General features: G+C 40.6%; 1 protein-coding gene across 3 annotated transcripts in view; it reads right to left on the reverse strand.

Annotated features, from left to right (window-relative positions):
- Positions 1-25,956, reverse strand: part of negr1 (neuronal growth regulator 1) — a 133,779-nt gene that overhangs the window by 30,374 nt on the left and 77,449 nt on the right. For all 3 annotated transcript variants that reach the window (XM_076725828.1, XM_076725825.1, XM_076725827.1), the window contains exons 4-6: positions 20,298-20,429; positions 9,820-9,940; positions 7,258-7,406 (exon numbers count right to left, since the gene is read on the reverse strand). In XM_076725828.1, the coding sequence (XP_076581943.1) occupies positions 7,258-7,406; positions 9,820-9,940; positions 20,298-20,429 (402 nt within the window). The remainder of the gene's footprint in view (positions 1-7,257; positions 7,407-9,819; positions 9,941-20,297; positions 20,430-25,956) is intronic.

Consider the following 25,956-nt stretch of genomic DNA (forward strand, 5'->3'; position numbering starts at 1 on the left):
GTTACTGTGGAACATATCTTTTGACATGCAATCTCTCCCTCCGAGTTCCACACTGACTTGGGCTCTTTCTCTCATTCAGCAGAGCAGGGCATCATTTCACGCACTGTATATGGCAGTCAACCTCTTGCAAAGCCAGCTCACTTGCAAGATAAAACACATTAGTTTTCACAGCTATTTCATTTCATGCATTGCTATTCTCTTTGTTCTCTGTGGACAGAATAATGCAAGAGATTTATAGGACATGATTTGTAGGAACCAGTGTTCATGTGAGGCCCTACTTAGATGTTAGCTCATCACAAGCATAATGAGGAGTTGATATTACAGCCCATATTAGGACTCTGAACTCTGACAGCTACTGCACAGTATAGGGACCTGTTGGAGTAACACTCAACATGAGATGCGTTTGGAGTTACATTTTTATTAAGACGAGTTGGCAAGCTAATAAAACCAGTGATCCAAAATGCAGCAAAGAGGCAAAATGTATTGAAAATGTTTGAATTTATTCCAAAATGCAGGTTTTTAAATCAACTTTTTCAATTGCTAAACAATCCTATCAACCCCCCACAGACAGAATATGGACATTTTTGTGCTATAGTGCAGTAGAAAGGTAGGAAGAGGATTTTTCAAAGAAACTTTGGAGTCTGGGCCATCGTAGGTATTCAATTCATCTTCACTGCTCCATTTGAGTGCATTATCAAGTTACTGTTCATGCAGGGACACATTCCTTATATGAACGATTCGGCTATTCTAAAACATGTCATCACTGATCCCCCCATGATCCTGGAGTATCCAGTGTTAAAGACTGTGTTAATTTGTGAGCCAGCTAATTAGTTATTCATCCTATGGCATTTTTAATGCTGCCCAGAGAGTGTATCATCCTGTGGGCATCTGCCGGGCTCAGTCATCCAGGGATGAACATTCCTAGCAGTGCATCTGGCCTCCTACAGGAGTCAGCGAGGATGGGCGGGGTGTGGGTAGGAAGAAAGTCTACTGCCCGCTGGGCTGCAGGATGAACACTCTGCCACAGCACCAAACATTTCCTCATCGCAGTGCGACTAGAAAATGTTAATGGCTTTTCTGATTGCCTAAATATGGAAATGCAGGCATTCAGATGATGTTAAATGGCGAAACACTGTAAGGGTGCTTTTGGGGAAAATAAGGGACACTGTAACCTCACCATGTTCAATTTATTTAGCATATTGTGATATGTCAGCATTTGAAAATTTAAACGGCAGAAAAAAAAAGTCAAAATGCTTTTTTAAAAATGTGCTCACCTTAAAGGTTTTAACACTGAAAAACATTCAGAAAACAGCTGAATTCTGCCAGGATGCACCTGGTTTTATGACCAGCGTAGACAAATAAATAGAAGAGGTAGTAATTTCACACAAAGATGAATACAACTTACTAAAATGTGATACATTGCCTTCGGATGCCCACATGGCTTCAATGTTATTTTCCCTGCATTTTAAGCTGTTATCACACACACCCACATTTCAGGTTTCACCTTTAGCTCCCATTTTCCTGCATCTCTGCTCCATGACTCAGGTACAATCACACGGCGTGGGAACAAACATCATCATCAACAACAATGGCAGATGAGGAGACATGTCGAAATGACACCTACACATGCGGTGATTGATAAGCGTGACAAACAAACACGACGTTCATTAACCAACTAGCCAGCATTGTCTCTCTTGCCTGAGGGAGGCTGAGCAGTGATGGAGAGAGAGCGAGAGAGAGTAACTCTTTTTCTTCCCCATCAGTCTCTTCCGATTACTGCTTGGGGGTGGGGGGAGGAGGGGAGAGGAGAAAGGAGGAAATGAAGGCAGAGGTATAGGCGGAGAAAATCTCCTCCAGGGCTAAGCCGAGGTGGGCTGGGGGATAAGAGCTTGACCAATTAAGCTGGAGGACTCCTCAGAAAATTGGAGTGAACAGCCTCAGTCTTTTCATCGAAGTTCACTTCCATCTAGCACATGAAATAGGAAGTTGAAATAGGGATTGCCAGTTTGGTGATTGTTATACCTCAGCTAAAATCATAAGATGTGTGTGAGTGTGTGTGTGGTGTACATACAGTATAGTATACAAGTGTGCGTGCAAGCAGGGACCATCAGAAAGACAAGCTGCAATGATGCTTTGGCACATTTAGAAATAATTAATGGTTTCATTTCTTTGTTTTTGTTCTGTGTTCTCTTATTCTCCAAGATGTACTCTATAATTACTCATTAAAGATCAACGGTTACATGCAGAATCTCTTTGGCCTGACAACCGTTTCATTCATTTGATTTCATATATTCAGTTTAATGACAAAGAATAGCCAGTAATCTTTGAAAAAACAAAAAGATGATAAGCGGGTATCGTTACTGGATGGATGGATAACTGATAATATGTACTGTATACATTGTCAGTTATACAACGTCGTACAAATTGAGCAGGGAGAAACAATATGCCATCTCTGCTGCCATCTTTGCTTATATTTATGAAAAAGATGCACTTCATGATAGTTAATTTAAAAATGGTTGAAAATCTTCTATTGTGCAATATGTTTTCCAGATGGTTTGAAGAGCCTTTGAGGATTGTGGAGATTCCTGCAGAACAGCAGTGAGCATTGTTCAGTGACAGTGACCAAACTGGGTTCAGCACTACTGCTTTTAATGGGTAGATTTTTTGAAACACATGAACGAATAACTCAAGATTAGATTGATCAGACAGCTAATGCAGACTAAACTCTCACTTTTGTGATCACTGTGTTTATGACTTTGTCCAATGGATGGCTATTTTCATTTTTGACAAGATTATCAAACATTATGACTACATTTTGTCACACACCCACCCACACACATACAGACTTTGCAGCCAAACTGGTCAATTTTGTCACTATTTTTGTGTTGAATCTAAGCATTTTACAACTACCATCTGTCCGTCGTCCTCTGATTCTTTAATTTCAGCTTCCATTTGGTCCTCCTCTACTTTTCTTTAGTGCCAGACTTCACAATACTCAAAAATAAAAAAGACCATGTGTTGCAGGATAACTTTGTTGTGTCAGTTAAGAGCAAAATTTATCCACTGCTGGTTTACACAGATGCTCATGTTTAACTGCAGTCACTCGTCTGTTTTTACAAGCAAATCCAACTGAAATGCTAATACTGTTGAGCCTGCTGTAGTAATTCCCGCACAAACATTTGCAAAGCCAGCACTAATAGTACATAAACTGGTGCACCATATGAACAAAACTATATAGTATATAATAACACACATGTTGACTCTAACATCTGGTCACAAATTTTATCTACTGTGCTCTGTCTATGGAAATTTATGGCTATGATTATACAACCTTGATTCCAAATACGTTGGGATGCTTTTTATCATCAGGGTTTGTATAAGATGTGATGTGACATAAAGATGACAACTGGATTCTCTAATTAACTAGGAGGGCTTCTTTAACTGGACAGCTTTTTTGGAATTGGGGTTGTAATGTGCACTGTAAATCAACAAACAAGCCAGCACATAACCCACTACAGTTGATAACTGAATGAAAACTGGCATCTTGTAATAGTTTGTTCCAGTCTTACTGCTTTGATTTTATACAACTGTTACTCATACTAATTTTCTCTAATTTTCTCTCAAAGCTGATACCTTATTAATTGTGATTACTTGTTGTTGTTAAGCTATTGAGAGAAAGCCTGTCTTGTGATTAAATCTAACTGCCTCACAATAAGTCATGGCACAAACTATACTTGTGCAAGCTCTGGTTCAATTGTGCTTAGAATCAATTGAATACAACTATTCCATCTGCAAACATACAGAGTATTTCTATCATTCCCATCATTCAAACCTGTTATCCAATTCAATTCATTACACCTCTGTAACAAGAGGTGTAACTTAGCAATTGTTTAGAAGCACAGACAATAGTAATGAGTGGTTTTTCCACTTAATTATTCGTTCACTCAATGATGACACTGGGTATTGTCTTAATCAAAAAACAATCAGGTACAAAAAGCTTTATGCACACACAAACGCACATGCATACATAAACACACACATACACAGGGTACTCCAACAAGTAGTGACAAGGAGGCTGTATGCTTTCTGTGTGCTCCAAAGAACCCAGTTCATGCTTTAAACAAAAAGCTTAAAGTGGTACTTAGCTGAAAGAGATCAAAATCCCCTGACGAATACTTTAACAGCACAACAGACCCACATGGTCTAACACAACTGGCAGAACTGAATCTCAAACACCACAACAGCATACAGTGAGGACACTGCCATCCAACTCATTTCAAAAATGCCAAAATTAGTCAGAACCAATCATGTCAACATATGCACAAAGCCAGGATGAGGGCTCAGCTTTTCCTCCTAGTTTCATTTGAAACAGACACCAAACTATTTGTCTACAGTGGCGGCTTTGCATGGAAGGCAAACGTGTTTACTTTGCCTGGGAGAAGTCACAGTTCATCTTGTCAGCAATAGCGGCAAGCCTTTTCCTGGACTGATTTAAAGTGACTCTGTTAGGTTAAGACAAAAAAGATTCTCACTGATGAGGCATAGGAACCTTTCATCTTCAGAATCTTGACAAGAGACTAATTAAACTGAGCCCTGAATGCTTAGTATTTCAGTTTAGACTTAATCTTTTTCCTCAGTGGCTTTCTGAAGGGTTGTGACCCTTACTTGACCTCTTCAATTTATGCACAGTTACTAAATCTCTCAGTGTAATGGAAACAACAAAAAAAACCTACTGTATATGCTGCAAGCCACCCACACTGTGTTGCCACTTAAAATTCACCTCAGTGTATGATGCTCTATCAAATATGCATGCCCCTTTCCCCCCTTCCCATCTTGCTCATCAATAGCTATCGACTGGTTCTAAAATAGCAATCCAAAGTCACCCGTGGTGAAATCTAACCTCTGGGTTTGGTTATTTGCGTCAATGTACCGGTGAGAGTGCGCTGCGGCGATTGCTTGCCATTTCTCATTAAGAGCGACAGCAGAATTGGCCTCTCTTCCATTAGTGGAGATCATGAGAGAGAGAGGGAGGGGGACAGAGATGCTCTGTGTGAGAGAAAGACAGTGATAGAGAGGAAGAATGAGAGACAAGGGAGGGATAGAGGACAAAAGAGCAAGAGAGTAAGAGAATGAGATAAGAGAAACAGAGAGACAAAGCCCTGATAGAAAGACAGACAAGGAGACAAAGCAAAGGAATGGAAGAGAGAGATGTTGGGGGTGGCAGCACAGGAAGCTGCCTCCTCTGACTATTCTGAGGGTTTCTTTGCCGCTCTGCCTTTGAGGCCTCGCTAGTGTCACATTAAGATCATCCATTTGAAGATCTGAGACAAGCCTTTGATGTTCTTTGTGCATACATAAACAGGAGAGTGGAGTGCTCCTTTGACAATTGCCAACTCTACAGAAATATCTTTTTGTATTCTGAGTCTCTGGCCTGCTAGGGACAATGTTATCATCAGAGGGTGCGGCGCAAAATGGTGAATAATTTAATTCACCTGTTCATATTTCATCACTGAATACATTAAATGGATTTTTTCCATCCATACTTGTTCTAAAACACTGAGGGAAATACGTTCACCTACCACTTGCTGTCATTGCATTTTTGGCTGCTTGGCAGGTACAGCAGGTGGACAAAATAAATGAAACAGTGTAGGAATATCAAACACCTACCAAGAAGTTCAGTCTAGGGCTTAGAAAAAGTAGACTACTCTTGAACAAGTTTGTGAATGCATGTAGACGGATATCAGAACATTCTTGAGGAACAAAGAGTGCCTCGTTCTTTCAGGAGTAAATGTGGCTGAAAGTCGCTTCTCATAGGGATTCAAAGGTGTGTATTTCCACTGAGTGGAGTGGCTATGGGCTGCAAACTCATCCAGCAAGGTTTGTACAGCTTTTTTAAAAATAAGATTCAAGCACTTTTAAAGCACTTTCAAGGTACCTAAACCAAGAATTTCCAAACTTTATCACTGTGATAAGATGGCTGCCGACAGCATACAGTGCAAATCTACCACATCAGTGTTTTCAATGGTTGGCAACCTGTAGTATTATTTGTAGGGTTTTTAAGCTCGAACCCATCTGAAAAGATTGAAAGATGATTTCATTACACCACGCAGCCTTTCTCAGTGCTCATGCAGCTTGTGCCTTTGTGTGATGGCTTTCTTGCCAAGCTTCTTCTGAATGAGCTGAATCAGTGATCCCATAACTATTATCTTTGTTAAGCTCATAATGCAGTTTCTGCTTGGGCTGTGTCACAGAGGTTTGGATTCAGTTTTGTGTTTTGCTCTCCATTTGTCTCCACAATGGCCAGCCTCCTCAAATAGACAGGGAGTCCACAAGCCCTAATCAGGAGAGTATACTGTGGCCAGAGATTCACACTATCTCACCAAGATCTCACCCCTTCTGTGCAGACACCTGGTCCAACTAAAAATTGCTCATGCAATGACATGAGCACGATCCCTGACTGGCTTCCCACTCATGAACACGGCTACTCGCTGGAACGCACAAAGTCCTACTACCCACAACCTGAACCTGGTTTTCTGCCATGATTTGCCAGTATTTTGGGTCTGCACCTGTTTAGTGGAAACTTTTGCTGTCTTAGTTTGTGGGGTTCAGCAAATATTCTGATTTGTTTTCTTCAGGACCTTAATTTATGCAGAATGCTTCCCAAACCCCTCTAAATAATTCTGCAGTCTCTCACTGATGCACCAGCAGTTTGGCCTCTGATTATTTGGCCTCTTTGGATCTCTGCTAGAGGCCTCATGGCGCTTTGAAAACCATGAAAAGGCTGACTCTCAGACCTCTTTAAAATCTGAGTCATACTGCTACTTGGCATTCAACTTAGCACGGCTGACCTGTGTAGCTGCCTTTGTAATTGTGATGCTGTTACCACCTCCAAGCTAAATTTCTTTTTCAGGTGGTGTTTTTGTCCAGTACACATGCAGATGTAGACTTTAAAAGCACACACACACACACACACTGACACACACCCACACACCCACACACACAAAGACTCTAAAACCATAATGGACAATTGACATTCACAAAACTGATGAGTAGGAAATAAGAAACCACCTCAACTGGTGATATGTGGGCACCCAGTTGTAAGTCTGGGCTTAACTTCAGCTTTTATCGTGTATCAAGAGTGCTGAAGCCAAAATGAAAACACTCTGAGGGCATAAACCCCCACTGACATCCACATCACTCAGCCCTCTGACTCCCCACCACTCCACTTAGCCACAAGCAGGTAGAATGACAACTTACGAATGAGAGGCACACTGGCATTGGCTGTCCCTAGCTTGTTGGAGGCGACACATGTGTAGTTCCCGTAACGATCCTCTGTCATGTTGGTCACTGTGAGGACTGATCTGGAGCTGAGGCTCTTGATGTCGATGCCTTGACCCTTGATAATCCTGAAAACAGAACAGAAACGCAGCACATGAAGTTGTATTTGTCACCCACAAACTAAGTGTTGGGGGGGCGGGGGCTAACATGAGTCAAGTACGGTACAAATGTTTGTCATCCTTTAGTGGATCATCAGATTGTACAGTACTTCATCACCCTCTTCAAAACATCTATTTATCCCTTGGTCTGTTGTGGCTGCCTTGGAGAGACGCTGTGAAGGACTGAGAGGAGACAGAAATGACCCAGAGGTGAACCAGCTGGGTGCCACTTGACACGTTGTTCATTGTATTGTTGCAGGTGTAGGCCGGGGATTATAATAAATCCTACTCCAGTTGTTTCTGGCATCTGTGCAGTGAAATTGACAAATGTTTAATTGTTTACTCTGGTGGTCGTGATGATCTTTAGCAGCCTGTAGAGATTGAAATTCACTCTGTAACGGCATATGCTGTGCATCCTGTTTGTGAGATTATCGTAGTTATTACAGCTGAGTTTGTTTTAATCAGCGTGGTTTCGTTTTTGGCATTACAAACCATAAAAACCTCCAGAGACGACCAGCTTCTATCTTGGCCTTGCTTTGGGCCCCCCTAATCTCTAGCTTGGCTCGAGTTGCTCTGAGAGGCACTCTGAGTTGAAACACTATGTGTGACCTTATGTCCAGCAAATATCCGCAAATCTGTTGTTCTCTCTCCCACGGCGGGTGTCTCGCCTCCTCTTCAAACCAGTCAATGCTCCCCTTTGTCAAAGTGAAAGAAACCCCCCATCCTAGCATAGACACATATAAACACTCACCCACTTCCATTCAAGAATGAAAGCGGTGACACATCAAGAGAATGATTTGCTTGTCAAAACTGTCAGACTTCCTCCGATAGAGGCAAACTGGCAGCGGCACTGCACTGATGGTAAGGCTGCATCACCACAGAGCCAAAATAAGAAGCAGCCTTGATTTCCAAAATATAGCAAATGGGCAACGGACAAGTCACAGCCAGAGTTAATGTCTCACAGATGCTACACGTGTTCTGTGCTTAAGTCTTTATACTAATGTCCTTCTCATAATGAGGAGGAAATGAAGAAATCACCATTTAGCCATGTAAGAAGTCACAGAGAGAACAAGTCCTTGAATTAAGTAAAGACTAGAATCATGCCAACTTGCCTCCTTAGCAATTTGAATAAATTGAATCCACCCCATAATTACAATTAGCACAGTGTGAGCTGATGATTGAAATTGTGCTCACCAGGAGTGGGTAATGGGGGTAATTTGGTTTTTAAATTCAAGAACTGACACTTGAATCTAGACTGATTGATGTATGTGCTGCCGATGATTTAAGCCAGTTGCCAGCAAACATTTTATTAGGATGCAAGGTGAGGATGATGAACAAATGACTCTGGAGTATTTATGTGGGCTCTCCTCAGAGGCCAGATGAATGGGAGAACAAGCAAATGCATTGTCTCTGGGAAAAAGCAAACAAGCAAAAACCACACCCTTCCTATCACACATTCACACTTATCACACTAATTGTCCAATGTCACAAAGGAAGATTCTGGTTCAGAATCCAACTTTCAAAATCCAACACAGTCGATCTTCACATCACTCTGTGAACCTCCATATAAAAACAGTATTTGACCCTTTGTAAACAACTGTAACTGGGCACCTGCAGGTCAAACTAGCTCGATAATGAAATATACAAACAATTATGCTCCCTTGCGTACATTACATGGATCAACAACTGGTGAGGATGTGAGTTATGCCTGGGACATATAACTTTATCATCATTCTTTTAGCGTTATGCACGCTGCCATCAAATAGGTATTTGAGACCCTATTACAGGGTTGTTGTTTTAAACTGTGTGACATGAAAATGTCAGCTGGGGACAGACTTCTCAGTTCACTCACAGAGTTTAAGCATGAGCATTATCTTAGATTAGCTAGCTACATTAATAAAATCTCATCATTTTAGCTGACAAAATTCACAGTCTTCAGCTAGAAATGAGAAGCCTGCTTTTGTTTACTTCTGTAAGGAATCCAGGATCAAGTGTTTCAAAAATTTCTGCAAATTTCTATGATGAATCTGCCCCAGTTGTCACTGTAAATTCGAAAGCTTGACAGGGATACCAGCAGCACCGAATGAGGGCAGGCCTTACAGAAGGGTCCATCGTTTATGATAATTAGCATTTTTTTGTTGTAGATGTGCTTCCAGTACAGGTTTGGTGGGTTAAACTGCATCAGGACAGTTCAGATTTGGTCAATTTCAAAGTAAAAATATTTTCCCTTCCAAGGACTGTTTAAACTGCACTACTACACTAAGATTAGATTGTCCAGAGTGGCAAGAAATATCCACCTCACAATTACATGAAGTAAAACAAACTGGGTGATGCTGCCAATACACTTTATTACAGACAACTCCTAAAATCAAAATGAGCTCACCTTTTCTCGCCCTTGTACCATTCGAATGTCGGAGAAGGGACAGCAGCTGCCTCACACCTTAGCAGAGCTGTGCGTCCCAAACCAACTCCATGGCTTTTCATCTCATGGATAGCTGGGGCAACTGGAAAACACAAAGAGATACCACATTTTGGCAGGTCACACATGCTAGTCAAAAGAAATGCGTGAAGAGACAATATAATAGATTGTTTAATGATAAAGAGACACAGAGCACTGATGAAGGAGGGTTGTTGAACTTGAAAATGACAACCTCCGACATCCTGGTCAGTGCACACATTACATAGTGTAAACGCAACACTCAGAGCATACAGAGGCGGAGCTGGGGAGGGGAGAGGGCATCCATCCCCAGTGTTAGGAAAATGAAATGAATTGCACTGCATTGTGATAAATGGCTTAATGGAAGTTCAAAGACTCAATGGCACAGGCAGGTTCTGTGAATGCAAAATGAGGCTCTTTTCATGTGCTGAAATGTGGAGTAAATCTCTTTGCCAGTGTCATGAAGGCAGCTTTACATATAGGTGGTTTCTAAAGCAGCCCAGTCCTTTTGTACTTCAAATACTTACCCTGCTTACAGCAACACATTGCCTTGAAAGAAATGGAATTAATGAATTGAAGTTATATAGACTTACAACAATGGCATTTTGTTGAATAGTATATGCTGTGTGTACAGTATGTGCTTGGACAAAACTGTCCAGACCAAAAAAAAGAAAAGAAAATCCAGTGCTCTTACAATTTCCTTAGTCACATAATTGAATAAAAATGTTTCACTTGTTACATTTGTAATTATTGGCCATTATGAGAGTAATGCTGAATTCATAATTCACTGTGGAGGGTAAACAAAATAAAACGACCCTCTTTAAGTACCTGAAAGAACTGAACACATACATGGATTCATTCCCACTGGTATCATGACTAGTTTGCTGTTTCTCCATTAATCAGAAAGTCACACGGAAGCAGGAAAAACAATCGTAATAAGGTACAGGGCTCAATCTGATGTTGTGTATTGTTTAAACTTGGCTTAACTCCCCAAAGCCTGACAAATAATGTGACTGTTCTAAACACACAATCAGATGCACAGCCATCTGACATACAATCCCAGCTAAATTACTTTATGTCATTCATACAGATTCTGATTAAAAGCCTATGAAACATGGTAGCAGCCCACACTCTCAGGGTCAGTCCTGCAGTGAGCGCATATATTGCCCAGCCATGTCTGAGAGTGAGATGTGGACTATTTATATCCCTGACAATGAGCCTTTAAGAGCGAGCTGTCAGTCAGAGCTGTAGCCTGTATCCAGTGGAAGGGCTTGGCCAAGCGCCTCCAAACCTTTACTTCAAATTGCATTTGGAGTTGTTCGTAATGGATGACCTCAGTATGGACTGACGCAGCTTTGGACAACATAACCCCAAGGTACTAACTGGCATCAGACTCCCCAAACAGCAAACAGTGACAAATCATTAATCCAATGGACATGTCTGAATATTCTATTCCTCCTGAACAACAAGTTCTGATGTGTATTCTAGGTACAAAGAAGTAGCAACATGCTTCATTAAAGCCAATATATGCATTTTTGTGAGACAGATATATTGGCAATGTCTGGGCTTCATTTAAATGAAGAGAATGCAGTATTGGCCCAGTGTGTGCGTGTTGTCTCTGCCAACCTGCGAGAGGCCACATAGATAGATGAGGTGGGATGCAACAGATCTGTGCAAGGTGAAAAAGAAACATGTGAGCATCCGTACACGTGGTGTATGATCATGTAGGAGAGGCATACTGAGGTGACACTGCGCTCTGTGATGATGGATGCCCTTCTACCAACCTTCTTCCACATCCTAATGAGTACATTCTTATGACTAGTGTATGCAGATTCTCTGTCCTTGCATATGTGTACCAATTATACTGTTATCCTCCCTCTTCCATGGCTGAGCTGAATAATCTGAAGGACTTGAGGCAGTGAATCAAGCGATGGGTTGTGCTGGGGCTTTTCCTGTTCATATATCACCGAATGAAACATTGGATGCCATGCTGGGGGGTATAAGTAGACCTTGACTGTATGTGTGTGGTAGCTGTGCATGAATGTGCGTGTATGTGCATGTGTGCGTGCATGCTTTGGATGTGCATACCCTTGTGTTTCCAGAGCATCCAAACTCAAACTATGAACACTTTTCTGACTCAATCACGCTTCAGAAACTTCACAAATCTGCTCAAACTTCACAGACTGCTTCAGATGTGTATCTATTTTAATCACAACCAGCATTAATGGTAACCACACCACGAAGACAGACTGCAAAAAAGTTATGTGCCCCATCAGCATCTTTGCAGCAGAGCTACCAAACAACATGCAGCAAAGAACGAGGATTATAAAAGGCTGTGATAATGTATCATCAGAGCGTTTTGCATTTGACAACGTGCACCAGAGAAGAGCTGTACAGTACTAAACAAAAAGGAACAGAACGAGGAAAATTGTAACAGCACTCTACAGCACAGAAATATCAGCCAATAGCAAGTATGACAAAATCAATGCAGTATGCCCACCGACAGAGACTGAATCCCTGTAATCCTCCATTGGTGTCATTGTGCGGGGCCATTGATTATCTGAAGCCTCTGAAAGCGCCAGGGTGACCTGGCTGTCGTGCTGTACAGATGCTAGGACAGTGGACATGGTGGTCCAGGCAGGTGTGTCAATACTTGAAACCTCACACACAGAGTCAGTGTCTTTTCTGTTAAAATTCAGAACATAAAGCCACTGCCAAATAGTCTAAATTTACTCCTTTCATGTAGCTGTTGTATTTTCTTTTAGGAGGAGGAAGCATTTTGATGTGTTTCCTTTTATTTATTACCAACTGGATCAGCTATTTGCCAAAGAGAACACTGTGCTTTGTTCATTAGACTCAAAGGATTTTGTATTTATGGTCAACTTGGATTACTGTCTTCTCTTAGAAGTTGGTTAAAATCCTGGCAAGCAAAATTACATAAAAAAAAACCAAAAAATGATCCATCTACATATATATAAAATCATTTTCCCGATCAACATAATGTAATAACACTACACGCCATCATTTCCAGTGTTGGACTCGGCATATGGACCATCTATCATCATCTATCACCTCTCATAACAGTTTACCAAACTATAGTTTTCTTCAAATGAGCTGAATTCAAAAGTAGTTTGGGTCCAAGTAATTGTCTCTCTCACCACTCAAATCAAACAACTGTTGCAGCATTTTGGAATGGAGAAAAATAACCCACATAATTTTGTAGGTGGTCCAAAATGCCCTGATTTTATATGCATATCGATAATATCAAGCCTTTCCAATTTAGATCCTGGCACTGAGATCTGTTAAGACAGATCACACCCATAAAATCCAGTCCAATCCAATAATTCCAATTTCAACTTGCTGGCATGTCCTATATCATCATATATTGTGCAATACACCATCAGGGTCTGGAGAGTAATGCAAAGTAGTGCACTAAAAATCATGAAGGCCCAATAATCCAGGTAATTTAGTGTCTAGTGAATGCTGTGGTGGTGCTGTAAATCATGCCTGGAGTCATGGTGACTCCACCAGATGGGGGTGAGGGGTTGGGTCCAGGAATAGCACAGGCACGGCAGAAAAATGGGTGCTGTGAGGCCCCGCCGGCTGACAAATGGCCAGTTGTGGGTCGATCACAAACCGACTTCCATTACATCTGCATTATGCAGAGCTCATCATCAAAACAAAGATGATGTCTCCAATCGTACATTTCTACAAAGTGCATGAATACAAGCACGTTAATGACAAATAAAATGTCTGACCGTCTCTCCATCTAATATTAATGGACAGGGTGTGTTCAGAAATCATCGAATCTTAATGTACCGGGCTTCACTGAGTCGCGTGCCTTAAGCAACCCTCATGTGACTATTAATGATTAATTGGTGTGCTTCAAGACTGAATATGATTTATTTAGCAACAAACTATTGTTTGCCAAGAGAACCCAGAGAACGTAGGCTTTTTAATTAAAAGATCAATTAATAACACTACCTCTTCAGCCAGATTTGAAAATGAGTTTTCATTGCAATTAAGAAATGGACTCATCAGTGCATGACTTATCAGCTTACACACACAGACACTGTTCCCCACTGCCATCTGTGGGCTTCATTGTCCTGTTTTTTGTCAGTCAGGAATGGTTCTGCTGCCAAGATTTATTAATTAATTAAGATTTCTATTCAGAACAGCGAGGGAACATTGTGTTCCTTCTTTTTATACAATGCAAGGCATATAAATAACCAGCTTAGTGTGCAGGACTGTGTAGCTCAACAGCACCAGGGATTCAATCTATTGTCTGACTTTTACACCAAATGGTTCAAGGTGCACAAATCCCCACATATCTTAAACTAAACTCTTAAACTATGAGTCAGTGGGTTTGCTCTGGTGAGGACCACCCCACACCCAGGACACATGGAAATATCATTAAAGCTACAAGTGAGCTTAGAAAGTCAGCATCAGCAGTGTAAACAAACAAAACATCAATTTTTATGGACGATATTTGATGTAAGCCCGCCATGTCAAAGGCATTTGTCAACGTTATAAAGTTATTTTAAGTAGTCACAAAAAAATTGCAGACCAAGCCAAAAGATGAAGTCATGTCAACCTGTTTTGAAGTGGTACCACCAAGAACATTTATTCTGCAGAAGATCAAGATTCTGCTCACTTATTCATGCCCCACATGCAGCAAGGAATCCAAATAGCAATCAAGACGAGAGCTTTGGAGAGATGTAGAGAGATGGATTTATATCCAAACAGCTCGAGGGTACTGGCTTTAACTCTACTTAGGATTGGATCAGAATCCAATTCTAGGAAGCCTTCTCTTTTGAATTGTAAGTCACAGTATTTCAATGGAGACTGAAAACTGTCGACAAATGCTTAAATGAGACTCTGATGTTAAAATACTCCCAATAATAGATTTCATTGAACTGTGGAATGAACATTCATTCTACCTTTGATCCACCAGTGAGTGCACTCAGGCAGATCTGGACACACACACACACACACACACACACACACACACACACACACAGACTGTATGTAGAACATGCATTTCATCAAATGTAAATATTGCAACAGCAAATGTTATAGTGAATAATTAATTTAAAAAATGTGAATACTGTGCAAACATCCTCACACTTCACTAACAGTTGTTTACTTTCTCGTCGTGACTTGACATTGTAATGTTGGGTGGTCATGACGGTGTTTCTCCTGACCACAAATAAACAAGTTTAGCCTCTTATTTATCGGAGATGGTCATGACTCCCCCAAACAACTCTGTTAGGGCAGTGAGAGGAGCATGTTGTGGGTGTATCTAGCTGGACAGGCCTTGAATCCCAAACAGGCCCTGATGACGGGGGCTTTAGAGGGAAAGGCAGGGTTGGAGCAAAAAAAAAAAAAAAAAGACAAGGTGATGTAAAGAATCTGAAGTATGCCCAGTGTGCCCCTGCATTTCAATTATGCTCAGAAATCTGTCAATATACTATGGCAGTAATTGCTTACAGCAGTCCTAATGTGCATGCTCATAATTAATTAAAAACGATCACAGTTTTGTTGGCCAATTAATGTAAGCAGGAGAGAAAGTGAGGTGCTCTTCTTTTTATAAACACGGCCATGGTGAATCTGTGAGCAGAATTCACAGCTGCAGGGCACTGGAGGAGGAAGGAGGCGTACAAACGGCTGGCAAACTCGGAAGCACACAGGGCACAGCTTCATTCTGCAAAGCAAGTGAATCCTCGCCATGAAGGAAAACAAGTGATGTTGAAGAGAGAGGTGCCTGCGCTGGTTTAAATCTGAGTCCAACATCAAGATAGGAAGGAAGGAGATCAGGCAGACTCCTCAAGGAAACAGCTTGGAGAAAATAAGAGTAAAAACAAAGGTCAATCTAGTGTGTCAGTGGTAGCCAATTAAGCTTCCAGATGTGTGCTGAATACCATGCTATTGAAGCATTTTAAGGTGAGGTGTTAAGAGTTTGAATATTCTGCTCCGAGTTTTTTAGAAATGCCTGTTACATAACCAGTGGCAAAAAAGAAAAGACAAAAAAAAAAACAAAAAACATAAAAGAGCGACAGATATCCCAAATAGGCCAGGGTTTTCCTCCTCCACATCAATAATTAACACATCTGTGGTGCTAACATAGCATCAACTGATCCGTCTCTTTTACACGTTTATTTCCCACAAATTGACTTGTGGCAGCTTTGAGATTATTACGCGGAACATCTGGTGTGGCTGCAAACTGCTTTAGCTGAAGCACCTGAAACAGTGATGAACAAACAAAATGTAGCACAAGACAGTTGGCTGTCTGTGTACCTTCCACGTTTGACTAAAGTTTGTGCAAAATGTCAAATCCCATCTTGCAACATGATGGCGTTCAAACTCTGAAGTGTCACTCATTCAATAAGGAGTGAGAGCAGACAGCTCTCTCTGGAGGGGGAAAGCTTTCGAAGCTACAGAGGAAGGTCAGACACCTTTGATTTCTCAGCTTGAAAAAGAAACAGGTTTTTGTTATTGTTTTATGTGTATGTCGTCAGTAATTGTTCTACAACATGGTGGCTTCATTAATTAATCAAACACCGGCTTTTTATCTCAGGCGGAGGTTTTCCACGGTCGTTTCCTTCTCATTCATCCCTCCGACTCAGCCAGCTAGATGTGATATTTATGCCTTTGAGTCACACTGTGCAGTGAGAATTTCAGCCAATAACGGCACCCACCTGCAGTGAAGATGAATATGTAAATTTGAAAAGTGGGTCAGAGATCAAATTTCATCAGGTGAAAATCACTGCTGAAATATCCTTTCGCCGAGTAGGGCTTTTCAGCCAATCTGATTCTAGCATGACCCTCTGGATGGCTGCCATCATTCCCGTTTAGCTCATAAAAGTATTCAGTCACCAATCATTCATCACCGGAGGTATAAGGACAAGAGACACAGACAGGCCAGTAATCTAATTAACGCTATCTGATCAAGGTGTTTTTTGAGCCTTGCAGAAATTCAAGCAGAGGTTTCGTGTATTGGACTTAACACTTGGAAACTGTGGCAAAATGACAATACATCAAACCGTCTGCTTACAACTCATCATATCATAGTAAGCCAAATGGCAGGCTTAGTGTTATGGAAGGCCTGGTGTTATTATGCTAGAGCTTAATTTTGTTTTCATTACTTTGGTTTGCTTATTTTAATTAGTGGCCTTAATCTGCAATTAGCCCAGAGGTCAACTATACTCTTAGCTTCAAAAAAAAAGGGGGAATTGTTTTGAAAGCAAAGTGAAATTGTTTGGACATGCATTTAATTAGACTGTTAACCCACGAAATGTCAGTGTCACTCACTCCTAGGCTGTCTTATTAGAATGATAAAAGAGAAATAGTGCAGTCATGACTGATTGATGTTTATGACTTAATTTAATTTAACTGCTTCTAACAAGAGGGATACTCTGACAGGATCAGCGCCGATACTCTGCTGGGGTCAACACACCATTACAGCCTCTTACATAATTTAACGACAACAGCCAATGAAATCTGAATATTTGTATGAAAAATGAGATCTATTTTCTTTTATCAAACTGTGTGATGACTTGAAAATGTTTTAAACGGTACATATCATGTTGTTGACTGACTGCCCCCTTCAGAGTCTCCCAGGACAGCCTTTATGAGGCTGAGTGGCTGATTTTTGTCAGCTGAGTAAAACAGATGTGTGAACATGTGCCTATACAGAGTAAATAAAGCTAATTTCTTCTTCCTGTGAAATCATCCTCTCTTGTGTTTGAGTTTTAATGTCAGCTAACATCTGAATCTTAATGCACAGTTTAGCAAAGCCTCATCAATACCCTGTGCTCCTGGGGGCTCAGTGAATGAAGCTTGATGTGTGACAGTGGAGCATGGATGATACAGCACATTGGAATATGGTGCAAATGCTTCTCTTTTTCCTTCACAGAGGGAGAATTGCAGTAGGGTGGAGAGGAGGCAGTGAGGAGTGTCTACCAGCTGGCTCACATTCTGCCTGCTATGGCCATATCAGCCGCTCCAAAGGACACCTTTAATTCATTTATTCTGCCCCTTATCTTTGTAAATGAGCACATCTGACACAAGTCTCCACGTAGGGAGAAGAGGGACGAGGAAACTGTCATGGAAAATACACGCATAAATAAAAATATTTACAAAATGTTTTGAGAGCAGAAAGGCTGACTATTTAAAGCTTCACAAAATAAGGCAGTGAAGTTAAGATTTCTTTTAACAGCTGCCTCTCGCTGCCATCTCAACATGTCTACAACCAAAGTGGCTTTGTGCTGCTTTAATGTCAGCAACATGTATTGTTTATGCAGGTCTCATAGTTGCATGGCAGTTTGAATGCTGAACAGCGGCAATAAAACACGGGACCTTTCATGTATAAGGTGCTAGTGAGGCCAGAAAAGTCTGACTCCATGGAGCTACACGTTGGCCATAGCTCAAACAGGGTGTCAGACATTATGAAATATTTATGAATTAAGTGGGAGGGAGCTCTGAGATTTACACTTTGTAGAGACGCCGGCTGCCCCATCACCTCGGCTAAACTAATTACTGCAGACAATTTTTGAATAAAGAGAGACATGGCAAATGTGCCACAGAACTGCTACAAGAGAGCTTTTAATGTCCACTGGTCCACTCTCTGATACATGTTCTTTAATGATAACTACATGCTACTTTATGGCTTCTGATATTTCTCCTACCCATCAGGTTCATGAAATACATTTAAAACCTATGGGATTATTTTATTTTACTGTGCTGTTTTCCTTCGTGAAAAGAAACACTTTGGAGATAGTGGTTTTCTATGGACACTGACTCTTACAGTCTCTCGTCAGAGTATTCACTCAGGATCCTGCTGCTGCTTTGGATAACAGCATCCAACAAATTGTCTATATTTTATATATAATAATCCAAGAAAGAACTGTGATGTGTTGCAATTAGGCTGGGTGCGATACAGAACCTCAATTATTCAGTCCAGAAGGTAGAAGTAATGTGTGAGTGAGTTTATAGCCTATACAGTAACCTCTTTGGTATTAGAGACAATTTTCTATGTCTGAAGTGAAGAAACTTAATCTCTGCTATACCTAAAGGATTATGTAAAATATCACATTAAACGGAAATCATAAATAGTTTTCATAAACCAATTTCTAAACCATTAAAATGTATTAAAGGAGTCTACAAAAGATATATGGACAATTCTCCTCTGTGGTACATGGTGGTCAATAATAAAGAATGAGTAACCGGTCAATGACAGGAACAGCTCTGTCAGCTTCAGATAACTCTGGGCAAATACTGCCTTAACACTTGACGAACTACAGCATACTCCCACCCAAAGTATCGCTCCGGTGCTCAAGCTGTGGCGACTTTGTCTGACAGCAAAGGAAAGTGTTCCCAATCAATTCACTCTGTTGGGACACTAAACCCACATACCCCTGCTGTTTCACTTTAAAATCCGGCGTCCGTCTATGACATGCCTTATCAGTCATTGTGAATATCTTCTTTGTTCTGTAACATAAAGACAGTGCCAGTTGTCAAAGCACTTTTCATTCTTGAACCCATGTCTCAGTAGAGCTATAAATAACTGGCCTTCAACACTCAACTTCGACCCAGCTCATTAGAGCCAGGCATTACAGAGAAATAAATTGCTACGAGACTTTGTTTTATAACGAAGCCAGAAAGCAAGCTGTCTTAATACAGAGATATGGAAACACAGTACAAGCATTATTGGACTCTTTTCTAAAAAAAATAAAGAAATACATACGTAGTTAAATCTATGTAGGAAATAATATAAAATAACTGTGTTTCTTAAAACTTGAATGAGAAAAGTATCCTGATTAACTTTCAGGATATGACTCAGTAATTGGGCCAGGAGGAGGCTTTTTTCCTTCACTCCCCCCCTGCCCGTCTCTGTGGCCGCCTGCCTGATAAGCTTTGCCAAAAGTGAGATTTAAAACAGGGCATCAACGCAGAAACCTCCATGAATAACAGTGAAGCAAAGGAGCACTTTTAAAAAGAGAGGGAATGGCAATAATTGTCAAGCACCCATTCCTGCTCATACGTACGAGTGGTGATTTCCATGTGACCACCACAGCTAAAGCCCTGTATCATTCATTAATGCCCCGGCTCCTCATTACTGTCTCCTCACACTTTTGAAAGACTCATTACCTGCATAATGGCATAGTGCTTAGAACAGTCAGACCTTTCCTTAGCGTGAATTAATCACCTACATGCACAGACAAAAAGGGAATTCTCACATTAAATATTAAGAAACTTCAAGCTCTGGCTTTCTGCTTCTTCAAACTTCTAGCAGGTGTACTTTCTTGAGGTGCACAGAGACATGACACTAGTGTTATTGAAGACTGCCCCAGTGTCTTTCATGCGTCTGCAAGGCCAGTGTGGATAAAAATGGGAAGCAAGGAAGAAGAAAGAGATATACTTACAGTTGACTGTGACTTTTACTGTTTTGGTGTCAGGAGAGGCGATGTCATTTAAAGCACTGCATTCGTAGTCTCCAGCCTGGTCCCTTGTGATGCCGGTGATGTTAAGATGTTCGCCGCTGTCATACTTCCTGGCTGGAAATAGAAAAATGAAGGCAAAGAACTTACAATGTGTCTACAAAGAATACAAACACAGCACACAAACACACACACACATTCTGTCTGTGTAGCTGTAGGATTTCTGCAACCTATAGTTAGCATGTAGGAAAAACCCTCATTTGTGATTAATAGCTTTACGTTTACTCCTCAGTAGAAGATGCGATGTGATTAGGTATTGTATTGAACTCCTGATTACCTTCCTTGCATCCTAAAGTAGCAGCGGATTAGCGGTGCATTGATCCATTTATATTGATACGGTGGCAGGAAATGAAATAATGGTGTATTCCCAGTCATCCACTCATCATTTGCTCAACTCTACACTTTGCAGTTAGAGCTACTTCCTGGAAGACAGACAAATCCAATGGCTCAATGCACATGTCAGTGCTTTATAGTTCGCTAACGGTGCCAAAGGCAGAAGCAGCAAAGTACCATGACTGACACATTAGCAGGGGCGGAGTGCACCTAAAATGCCGGAGGAAGCACCAGTCCACACAAACATGTCCACTCCAATCAATAAAAGACACATTCAAATACTGTATATTAGCATTGTTAGAGGTGACAGATGATATGATTTTTTTTTGTTAATGTGCTGCTAGTAATAACTGAAAGTACTGTTCACTGGAAAGAAGCAATAATGAGATACGCTGTCAAGTATAATTAAGTGAGAATACAAAACACACAATTTTATCCAGAACAAAAGAACACAACACAAGTTTGTCTCACTCAACAGTGCCAGCGATGTTAGCATGGATACGCCACTCATATTATTTAAGATTACAGCTGCAATGAATTGATTAGTTGACTGACAAAAATGAATCTTAATAATCAATTCATTGTCTTAAAAAGCAGACATTTTTCAAGTTGTGTTAAAGTGACAACCAATATGTCACCTGCAAATAATCACAAATATTAGGTATTCATCATTGCTATGTTATTATGCTAAATTTATACTTCTTAGTTTCGACTGATAGATCGACCAGGCAACACTGTTTTTACCAACCATTTGTGTTCAGTGTGAAATCTATTTATATACAACTTTTTCATGGTGGTAATGGTGGCTTGGGATGGAAGATGTGGATGTGTCTGGGAGGCATGAGGATCAAACAGAGTGCGCAATCAAGCAAAACTGAGCTCAACATACTGTTCAGAAAACCACTGAGACCCGACGCTGACTCAGCAACATCTCATAAAAGAAGAGCCAGAATCAAGACAATCCATGCTTCAAGTGTGTAAATACTGCCATTCTGTGCTGCCAATCTCCCCTGCAAGTGAGCTGAATACTTATATAATGCCACTTCCACCCTGGTGGCTTTTTAACTGCTTGCTGCTATGTCAAAAAACTTGAAACTGAAGGCATTGTCAATAATGAGCTTTCTTGTCTCTTCTCACACTGTTGTAGTGGAAACAATGGAGTCTTGGCAAAGATACTGGTGGCTACACAAACAACAGCAAAGGGAAGAAAAATGTTTGAAAAACTGATCCATAAACAAGCACCGGATGTGTCTGAAAAACAGATCTGTTAATATTCTAAGAGAGCACAGGGACGGAGACATAACACAAAGGGCTCTATTTTTTTGGCGGTGCACGGTTCATGGCCGGGCTTTGCACCACTGAAGAAGAAATTTTTTTTCTGTTGGGTGCACACAGTTTTTTTAAACTTAATCCCACTGATGTGGGAGGGGATGTGCAGCGTAGTGTGTGTCAGTATAGTGATCAAATGGTGCAGTGCAAGTTTGATGTCCAAAAAAAGAGAGATTCGTTCAGACTGTTAACGTTCTCTCATTCTATACCTTGTATCTATAAGTTCACTAGGGGTGTAACGGTACACAAAAAACATGGTTTTGTATATACCTTGGTGTTAAGGTCAGGGTTCAGTACATTTTCAATACAGCAGGGAAAACCAAAAAAATGCATAAAATAACATTGTGAAAAACGTAAACATTCAACAATGGTTCATTGTCCATAATTCTTAGTGTAATAGTTAAGGCACTAAAATACTGTCATATTGCTGATAAGAAACATCACAAATGTCAGTAATGCTCCATTGTAAGATTGTTAATAATTCCTGAACAACTCACGCTCATTTAACAGGGGAGCACAATGGACTGACTGCCCATGTGAAGGCATACTGTGGCAGAGCTCGAGCACTTGGACCATATGCTTAAATCCTCTCTTATTTCCTCCATTCTTTCCGCAGCCAGCACTGTCACTCTGTCTTTCTTGCAACAATACTACTTACAATAATAACATTGTTAGAAAATAATATAATTGATCTTATCTGTGTTTGTGAGAAGGGAATTTCTTTTGGCTGAGTAAACTTGTGGAGTTAGAGTTAGAATCCCATAGATTTTCATTTGAATAAATGTCTGTGAGGTCACTACCGTCAAATGAAGCAAAAAAAAAAAAAGGTGACTGAGCCTATGTTCCATTGATAAAAGATGTGCAATATCTTTATATTTGCAGTTTTCCAAACTGGGTCTGCCTCAACATTTCCAGAAGAAAATGCTGTATTAAGTTACTGCTTATGCAAACTGAACTGTTCCAGCTCGTCCACCTTCACATTAAAAGCATTTAACTGTGAAACTCAAGTAGAACTGTATTATGAAGGAGTCACAAGAAACGCAATGTGTGTGTCAGCGAGTTTTGCACTTAACCGATATCGTTGACATATTGCAGGGAGTGATAGAACAAGAGGGAGCCACAGAGAGCTGTTAGATGAAGAGCTGCAGGCGACAGGCTACAAACCTCCAACTTCTCAGCAAGGTAACAAACTACTTTCAGTTTCACTGCGGCCTGCTGTCCACAGCCTCATGCCATGTGCACACAGAATGAAGGAAAAAGTGGTACTAGTAAACCACGTTTGTCCATACCACCAGTGAGTACAGATGTTGCCAAATCAATTACTGAAATCTTTGGGACTTCCACTTTGAATATGTGTTTAAAAGAAAAACAGTTTTATTGATCATTTGTTCTTGAGAATGAGTGAGGCACAGCATTGCTTTGCTCTCCATGTTATTCAGAATGAGTATAACATTCATTGATATTTAAATTGACCTTACATTAACATATCTACAGTAAACATATGAAACACACTTGACTGTTTGATGAAGGTGAATGGGAGTAAAGTTAAGATTACATTAGGCTAGGGCAAATAATGTTGGTTTGCCTGTTGACTACACATACTGATTCCCCCACACATCCAGCTGTTTCATAGCTGTGCTTTGCACCTGTAGCCACAAAGTTACCAAAATTCATTCTCCACTTTGCCTGTCGTAAACACAGCTTTTATGTATGTTTGTGAATCATTAGTGGTTCCACTGTGTCTAGCTTGTTTACTACACACTTTGATCAATGCTACAAGTCAAAGAACTGACGCAGCAGGGTTTGTTTATTGTCTTTGTGACGTCTGCTATAGACTGTAAATGAACTTATGAATTATAAAAGAACTACAGACTTTCACAGGACTTTATGTCTCAGCGCCCTGTGTAGATTTCTCTGCTAACACACCAAGTAACTACCTAACATGGTTGACCTATACACTGCCCTTAATACACGGCTTAATTGTATTTCACTGTAATGCCGAATTATGATACGCAGGAGGTGGAAATCCACTGTGTGCACTTGTGTTTTTTACTGGGGCAATGAAATCAAAAGCACTGACCCATGAGGCCAAGTATGCTTGATGCTTCCATTACCATTTACCAAATGGCTGAATCAAGTACAGTGGTTTCCACTGGGAAGCACAGCAACTTTGTCGCCACATCCTGGGGGAAGTTGGTTGCATAGCAATCAATGTCCTAAACATAAAATTAATTCAATCTTGTATATAAACTATAAGTCATGTTGTATGAGATGGTGGTGTGGGCATGGCACAATGCATGTACAATGAGACAGAAACAACAGCAGAAAACAGCTTTCTTCTCGTCTGCCTAAGAGTGTTACACGGCTCTCTACAGATCTTGTCATGGGCCACAGAGGCTTGGATGCCAATGACTACGATTTTGAAGCCTTTACTTCTGTGCTCTTTTTTTCCACTCTGAAATATGAAATCGGGGTGCTCAGGAGAGATGCAAGTGCAAAGGACGATGTTCTGTCAGATGTGCACACACAACTCCTCTCATGTTGACAGCAGTTTATCTGGTTTTGAGTTGAGTTTTGCACTTCACTTTGATATACATTTTTCATATAGTACCCATTTAAATAAACATCAGAGTAGAACTTTTAATGCAGGTGAGAAGGAGTCTGTAGTGTTTACTGTTTCATTTCAGTTCACTGAAAATCTCTAGCAATTAGACAAGAGTGATTATGTTTTAAATAACATCATCTGACAGAGCACCGAGATCTTTTCAGACACAAGTCTGAACTCCAACTTTAAATAGCCAAAAATCCAACCAGAAATGTTTTTTTTGCTGGCAGAGCACAACTGTACTCTACCTGACATGCCTGAACATGTGGCCTGAAGTTGTTTTCTTCAAGGCAGCTGGTCTGATGCCGCCCTGTCAGAAGTCCAGTTGTATGGCACCATATACCAGACAATGCTTTTCTTCCCTTTAGCTATAAGCCTTTTAGTCCAAGGAATCACACATTTTTGAATTAAGTCTGAAACCTAATGACTAAAATTAGTAATTGAATTGAATTTAAAGACAAGGACAGAACATGCATACTACTGACACTACAAAGTGAGAAGACATTAGAATCACAACTCAGGCTCAAGAATCAATAAAGGAAAAGTAAAGTGAGTTCTCTAATGCTACTAACAAGTGGAGCTTTCATGATAAGAGAATGGGTGCTAAATGGGTCACCCGTGGTTGGCTGACCATATGATATGACATAGCATCTCTGGGCAACTTTTTGGTGCTTCCAGCTAACTGACTTGAGAACCCTGCATTTGATTGCATATAAATATATTTGACAAAGTTAATTCCACATCGCTGAACATTATGGATGCAGAACAGATGAAAGATACGCTAAGAACTTGGACAGTGAGAATGAATGGAGATAGTCACAGTAGGAATGATGTGCAATATCAGTCTACTGTACATTTTAGTAAAAACTCCAATTGAAACAGCAGGAAAATTTAACTCTCTGTGGCTTAATTATGGTAACTAACAAGTAGGATTAAAACCATACAAAATGTTAAGATATAGCTTTCTTTCATGCATTTCTAACATGTAAAAGGTGAAGCAGAGTTGTACTTTATGAACTGATAATTCTTTTGTGGTGTCCCAGTGAGCCATGCCAGTAAGCCTGCCAACACAATACCATTGCCTTAGAATGTATTTCTGAATAGATTGCAGCCATTATTAATGTTATCAGTCCTTTCTGTGGTTTTCCTGCTCGTATGTGTCAAAATGTCTGCCGTGAAAAAGGCTGTGCAGTTTCTTGCACAATTCATACAATGTAGAGTACACGCAAGGCTCCATGTAACTGGAACAATCATGAGAAACAGGTGCGAGTAATAATGACTCCCACATTCAACAGTACCCTGTAGTGATATCCACAG

Source organism: Chaetodon auriga, chromosome 3 (assembly GCF_051107435.1).
Source record: "Chaetodon auriga isolate fChaAug3 chromosome 3, fChaAug3.hap1, whole genome shotgun sequence".
Taxonomy (NCBI): Eukaryota; Metazoa; Chordata; class Actinopteri; order Chaetodontiformes; family Chaetodontidae; genus Chaetodon; species Chaetodon auriga.